General features: G+C 42.2%; 1 protein-coding gene across 1 annotated transcript in view; it reads right to left on the bottom strand.

Annotated features, from left to right (window-relative positions):
- The window catches only part of LOC102855083 (phosphoglycerate kinase 1-like), a 42,803-nt gene extending 37,695 nt beyond the window's left edge, over positions 1-5,108 (bottom strand). The window contains exon 1 of the mRNA XM_006902189.1: positions 5,044-5,108. Within this exon, the coding sequence (XP_006902251.1) occupies positions 5,044-5,108 (65 nt within the window). The remainder of the gene's footprint in view (positions 1-5,043) is intronic.
- Between the last annotated feature and the right edge of the window lie 2,284 nt (positions 5,109-7,392).

Below are 7,392 nucleotides of genomic sequence, written 5' to 3'. Positions count from 1 at the left end.
AAAAAAAAAAAAAAAAAAAAAAGATGGAGGGAACACAGAGAATCATTGTACCAAAAATAACTAGCCAACACAGAAATATTTCAGGAAGTTTCATATGATCAAGAGCCAATGGTAATGAATGAAGAAGGCCCCCAGGAATCAATGGGATACCAACTGATATGTTTCAAATGACAGATGCAGCCCTGGATGGGCTCACCAGTCTATGCCAGTAAATTTGGAGGACAGCTGTCTGGCTAACCAACTCTAAGAGATTGGTATTTGTTCCCATTCCCAAGAAAGGTGATCCAACAGAATATGGAAATTATTGAACCATATTATTAATTTCACATGTAAGCAAAATACTGAAGATCATTCAAAAAACAGCTAGAACATAGACAGAAAACTGCCAGAAATTCAAGCTGGATTTAGAAGCAGCTATGATGCCAAGTATAGTATTGCTGATGTCAAATGGATCCTGACTGAAAGTAAAGAAAGAATGCCTATTTGTACTTTATTAACTATGCAAACACATTTGACTGTGTGGATCATAAGAAATTGTGGCTAACATTAAGAATGGAAACCCCAAAACACTTCATTGTCCTCTTGTGAAACCTATACCTACACCAAGAGGTTGTGCAAACTGAGCAAAAGAATATTACATAGTTTGTAATTAAGAAAGATGTGCCTCAGGGTAGCATCCTTACTCTATATCAAATTTCTATACTAAGCAAATTATTCAAAAAGTTGGACTCTTATGAAGAAGAATGCAGCATCAGGATTAGAAGACTCATCAATAACCTTTATTATGCAGATGACACAATCTTGCTTGCTAAAAGTGAGGAGGAAGTGAACAGCTTGCTGCAGAAGATCAAAGACTGAAGCCTTCAATATGGATTGAATCTCAATGTCAAGGAAACAGATGGAGAAAAGATTGAAACTGTCAATGACTTTGTCTTACAGTACACTTGGTATCAGCAGTCAGATCAGGAGACCTATTGCACTGGGAAAGTCTGCAGTAAAGCACCTCCAAATTATTGAAAGCAATGGTATCACACTGAGGACTAAGGTGTGCCTGATTCAGGCCATGTCTTTTTAATCACATGCTATGCATCTGCAAGCTGAATAATGAATAAGGATGACAGAAGATTCCTTTGAACTGTGGTGTTGGAGAAGAGTACTGAATATCCCATAGGCTGTCAAAAGAACAAACAGATATGTCTTGGAGAAGGTGCATCCAGAGTGCTTTCTTGCCACTAGGCCACCAGAGCTCCTAACCATGCACATTTTAAGGGAGGTCTGATGGCTTAGTGGTGAGAGCTGCACTCCAATCTCAAAGGCACATGATTTGAATCCACCAGCTGCTCCATGGGAGAAGGATGGGCAATCTTCTCCAGTGGGATTTACTGTCTCTGAAAACCAATGGGCAGGTCTGTTAGGGGTTGGTTATGACTTGACAGTACATAACAACATCAACAACATACATGTGTTAAGGCATCTCAGTGGTGCAATGCTAGGAAACTCTATGAGGCAGTTCTACTATGAATCTAAATCCACTCAACAGTGCATATGTCCGTGTTAAGAATAGGGGTATTTCCCCCCCTCATTTAACAAGTTATACATTAGAGAAAAAGCATTCAAATTAAAAAAAAAAAAACAAAACACCAACAACCGCAAAACAGCCTGGAGGCATGCAAAAATGAAGTCTTACAAGTAGTCAAAAGGTTATGACAACTGACAACTTATGAAAGGAAATGACATTGAAAAAATAAGCAGGGGAGGGGGAAGCAACACAAGAATATTACTGCAAATTGTAAAGGATTGTAAAGTCTACCTGAGTCCTAAAAAGTAAAATGGAACCAGCCAAATTTCCAGTTATGTAAGTTTCCTCAATAAATCAGTCATTTTCCCTTGGCAAAGCAGACCAGAGGATTAGAAAACTCAGCAAATATCAAATTCTCTTTCTGAGAAGAGAGACAACCAAGGTAGCCTCTGTTCAGGAGTGCCAATTTCTGAAACACTGCCAATGGCCATTATACAAGGACATTAAAGCAAAAATAAATTGTACTGGCATAGCCAAGCTGACTAAGCTCTTTCAAAAAGTAGTTATATAATGTGACTGTTAAAAAAGAGGCATATTAATCTGAGAACAAAGTGACTTCCTATCCTCAGTCTCTCAAAAATATAATTTATCCACAAATTAATGGAAAAACTTACTGACTGCAATCTTCAGCAGGCAAAGTCTATTTCATGATGTCCTAGTACTTAGAGGATATACAGTTGGTAGTCTGTAAGCTCTGGGGGCCTAGTGTGTAAGGAGTTACACTGCCAATCCAAAGGCAAACAATTCAAATCATCAGCTTCTCTGAGAAGGAAGTATGGGCAATCCAATGTAGAGCCTCTGGAAACCTGACAAAAGGTAAGGTATGAGTTGGTTCTGACTTGACAGCAATTCATGTTGATTTTCGTGTGTGTATGGTAGTGAAAGAGTGTCAGGAAAAGAAGTTGGAAGCCAGGCAACCCAAGTTCTACTCCTAGCTATTCCACCAACTTCAATGTCCTTGAACAGGTCAGTTTCTATCAGCTACTCAGGAATGGCCAATCATATCATGGCAGTGAATTAATAATCTGTGCTAAAAGAAACTGAAACTTCTGCTGCACTGCAATCCCAGAGGCAAACGGTTTGAATCCACCAGATGCTTTGCTGGAGAAAGAAGGACAATCTCCTCCTGCACCAGTCAAATACGATTTGACGGTACACACAAAAAAATCTAGAAAATAAAATTTAAAAAAAGAAATTGAAACCTGTGGTAGAAAAGATATGAGGCCCAAAAGAGAAAAAAGAAGCATACCCCCTTCAGTATCCCTACCCTGGTATGATTAATTCCTGAAGTCAGTTTCCCTGGGGGGAAAGGAAAGTTCATGTCTGCAATTAATTACAGGGAGGTGCTCAGCGTAATTATTGTTGGTATGTACCACTGAGAGGCAACCAACCTAGAGCTGATCATCCAGTGAGTCTGCAGAAGCAGTAAACTGCACAGGAGGAGACTCTGCCCATCTTTCTCCTTTGGGAGTAGCTAGTGGATTGGAACCACATGTCTGTGTCTTTGGGTAGCTCATTAACTAGGTGATCAGTGATATGTTGTGCCCTTGAGCACAACAAAGAAGGGAGTAAATAATTAAAAGCTAAGTGCTAGTTGCTGTCCTTTTTCAGTAGTCAACTAGATAGCAGAAATCTTAGGCATTTGTTGTGGTTTTTTTTAGTTACATCAACAGGAGCTCTGACAGCATAACGCATAACTTATCCAGCAGCCTCTTCCTGCAGTAAAAAGATTTACAACTTTAGAAACCAGATAGAAGATCACTGTGAGTTGGAAACAAATGTGTAAAACAAGTCAGAATGCAAAAGCAAAAATGCTAGGTCCTATCAATTCGCAGACTTCACAATTAAAATTTCACTTAAATTCCAACCTGCCTAGGTTAACTGGCAGACAGGAAAGGCTTTTTCCTGAGGGCTGTGGGATTTTTAACATATCAACAGTTTTGGAAGCTGACAAGGATTTGGCAATGTTTCGTTTAGTTATACATAAAGTCATTCAGAGTCAATGAAAGCTGACTCAAGAGCAGCTAATAGCCATAGCAATTCCTTTCCTTAGGGTAGCTTGAAGACCTTAAGATGCTCTCATCTAATACTAGGATGGTTGTGATTCAAGGTCCATGTTATTTAGGAAAATGAGGACACAGGTGTTTCCCACAGTAAGTGAATGGGTTCTTACAGCCATCTTCCACAGGAAAGCAGAAATAGCTATTTATAACTGCATACTGAACATAATGAAATTAAAGGCAAGGGGAAAGCAATATTAAAAGTTTCAGAGCCTTGATGTGTTTAAGCTGGAGTAAAGGAAGATCCCTCACTAGTTTATATATCTATTACTACCCAAAATATGACCTCACTTAAACCTGCACAAATTGGGAAAGGTGCTGGATCACACCATTCACATGCCTACCCAAACAAAGGATGACTGCAAATACTTATAGTGCCCAAAAGCACCACCCTTGGATTCTGTTAATAATTTATATAAACAATCGAGTACTCTAGTTACATACCTAATTATCCTGCTCCTGACATGTACATACGCACCACATAGTATTATAAAGATAAATGTAATTGTTCCATACACTATACTAGTGATTCTGGAAGATAAAGAAGTAACCAGTGCTCTATAGGTGTCAAGTGAAAGATTCTACCTAAAATGCATGTGAGAGCCCTTCCTACTTCTAACATCCTGCTTCTCTAACAACACGTGTGGGTGAGGCTAGAGGATTGCAAGAAAGAGCTCTACTATCTTGATGCAAGGTCCTGTGGCCTGGAGTTCAACCACATGGCAGGAAAGCGCAGGCCTGTTACATAAGCGCTGCAGGACTTGCTCGGTTGCGCCAAGCCCAGTTCTGCCCCACCTTGTTATTGTCTCGGCCCTATCTCTCTCTCGATTTCTATTATATTCACAGCGACCTCATAAGGCAGAATAGAACTCTCTGCAGTGTTCCCAAAGCAGTAAATCTTAAAGGAAGTTGACTTTCATTCTATAAGCCACATCTTTCTCCCATTGAGTAGGTGTGTTCTAGTCCTCGACCAGAGTAGTTTCATCACTGTGCCACCAGGGCTCGTTCCTCAACTCTTTCGGGGTTTTATATCCTGAACATTTAAATCAATACCCTAGAGAACATTCCCATTCTTGTGGGTTGTTTCCCATTCATCTGGGATGTTCTAGGGCAATGGGGGATGGGAAATTAATCAAATGACCTCTCAAGGTCCCTTCCTTCTGATTTGTTAGATAAGTATGAGGCTCCATTTCGCCCACTCAGAACTGCATTTCAGAAACAGAAAGGAGGGCGAAATAGGTCTCAACAATCAAACCCCGGCTCAGCCTCGACCAAAGCTGAGAACAGCCCCGCCCCAAGCTTAAGACCCCTGGAATTGAGCTGAGAACTTAAAGCCACTTTGAGCAGACGGGCAGACAACTCTCTCCAGTTCCCAGCGCCCACGGGCAAAACACGCTGAATTACCTCATGACTACTCGCTTCCCTTTTACGTCCAGCTTGTCCAGAGTTAGCTTGTTAGAAAGAGACATCTTGGATATGGAGAGGAGGTGACTGGCCCTGGGCTAACAAAGCAGCAGCAACAGCGAAATCCAAAAGGCTCCTGTGACAAACCAAGAGCAGGACACAGAGTAGGACCTTGCTGCGCCTCTTGTCGCTCCTCCCCCCAGCTCCGCCCTTTCCTAGCCGGAAGGGTCCTGAGGGGGTAGAAGAGCACCGCTATTGGAAGGAGCCTAAAGGAACCGGAACTCTGTCATTGTTCTGAGGCGTTACCTCTCTGGAGTAGGCTTGGTGGGACGTGCAATTTCCACAAGTCACGTCCTGCACGCTGCATTCAGCTGGAAACTTCCGTGCTCAGGGAAAGGGCCTGGGAGGTGGAGCCTCCAGGCCTGGGTGGAAGGGTAAGAAGCTGGGTAGGTTTGGGATGTGATTGTGCTGAGGCTACCGGTGGCACTGCGCTGTTTCATCCTTTAGAGCAACTGCAGTGCGGCTCTAAATGATTGCCATTCCAGAAAGAGAAGCTCACAACAGCCTCAGGAAAAGCGCCACCACTGCCCCGGTGGAATTCCCAGCCGCCTTACCAAGATCAGTGCAAATATAGTTTCCTTTTGGAAAGCCCATAGCTTTCTTTGTCCCCAAATTAAATTCTCTATACGGTTGTGCTGCAGCGTGACCTAACTTCATAATGGAAATTATAGGCAGCATCGTTGTTAGGTCTTCGCAATGAACGTAAGGCCAAGGACTCAAGGAAAGGACCAGAGAAAGAAAGGAAGCTAAAGAAGTTTTATTAAGGGGTCTCCCGGGCGGGATTCCTTGGTCTGCAAAGAGAGAAACAGGCAGAGGGACAGACCAGGGAAATACCGCAGCCTAAAGTGGATTAGGGCAGGTTTTATAGTAAGGGTCTTTAGAGAAGGGCATCCATCCCATTGTGGTTTAAGGACGGGGTACTCCATGGTAGTTTAATCAGATGAGGGAGGCTGTTCACTCCCTTTGTTGACATGTTGACAGTACTTGAATCCTTTGTTCTCCCTTTGACCTTGGTCCCAGCCTGACAGTTTTTAGGAAAAGAGTTGAGAGAGAGGAGAAGAAGAAAAAAGTGGTCCCAAGAAACGAACAGGCCTGGGAAGAACGCCAAATGACTGTGCAGAGAAATTAAGAATGGTGTGCAGGCAGGCAAAGACAAAGCTCCTTTTATAGGGGCTGTTAAGGACACATAGGGGAAGCCGCAGGCGACTTGAGGACACATAACAACAACAAGAAGATTTAGAGGGGATAGTAATTTGCTCAGGAATTTTAGGGCAGTCCCAGAGCCTTATAAGGATCTGGTCATCTAGTCCCTTTAACAGGATATGGACAGGCCTTACCAAGACATACCAGGCTTTCTCAAGGAATGTTTAGGCCTGGAGGAACTTCGACATTCTTCCTCCAATCATGATATATGGAGAAAAGATTGAAACTGTCAATGACTTCATCTTACTTGAACCCACAATAAGTACACTTGGCACCAGTAGTCAGGAGATTAGAAGACATAGTGCACTTGGAAAGTCGGATATCTCCTAATTATTGAAGAGCAATGATGTCAGTTTGAGGACTAAGGTGCATCTGATTTAGGCTGTGGGCTTTTTAGTCACTTGCTGTGCATCTGAGAATTGGACAATGAATAAAGATGACAGAAGAATTGATTCCTTTGAACTGTGGTGTTGGAGAAAAGTATGGAATATCCCATGGGCTACCAAAAGAGCAAACGGGATATGTATGTCTTGGAGAAGATGCAGCCAGAGTACTCCTTGGAGACAAAGATGATAAAACTTTGCCTCACGTACTTTTGGCATGTTGCTAGGAGAGGCTATTCCTTGGAAAGGGACATTAGGCCTGGAAAGGTAGAGGGACAGCCAAGAAGAGGAAGACCCTCAACCAGGTGGATTGACATAGTGACTGCAGTGGTAGGCTCAAGTGATCAGAGATTGTGAGGAAAGCAGAAGATAGAACAGGGTTTGGAACTGTTGTTCATAGGGTTGCTATGAGTTGTACTCAGTTGGTGGTGGCCTAGTGGTAAGAAGCTGTGCTGCAATCCTGAAGACATGCAGTTCAAATCCACCAGCTGCTTCACAGGGAGAATGGGAAATCTTTGCGATTAACTGTTTCTTAAAACTCACTGGGGGCGAGGAAGGGGGGACATGGAGGAAAATGTAACAATGAATGAATGGAAATGGAAAAAAAATATGTTCAAACCTATTAATACCAAATAAAGAATACATTTTTTTTTATTATTGATTTCAGTGAAAATGTACAGAGACTTTGGATTTCCATTCATTC

The sequence above is a fragment of the Elephantulus edwardii genome, unplaced genomic scaffold (genome assembly GCF_000299155.1).
Source record: "Elephantulus edwardii isolate Elephantulus edwardi_28Jun2011 unplaced genomic scaffold, EleEdw1.0 scaffold00378, whole genome shotgun sequence".
Lineage (NCBI taxonomy): Eukaryota > Metazoa > Chordata > Mammalia > Macroscelidea > Macroscelididae > Elephantulus > Elephantulus edwardii.
The sequence above is the reverse complement of the archived record's forward strand: the minus strand, read 5'-3'. Positions and strand labels throughout refer to the sequence as shown.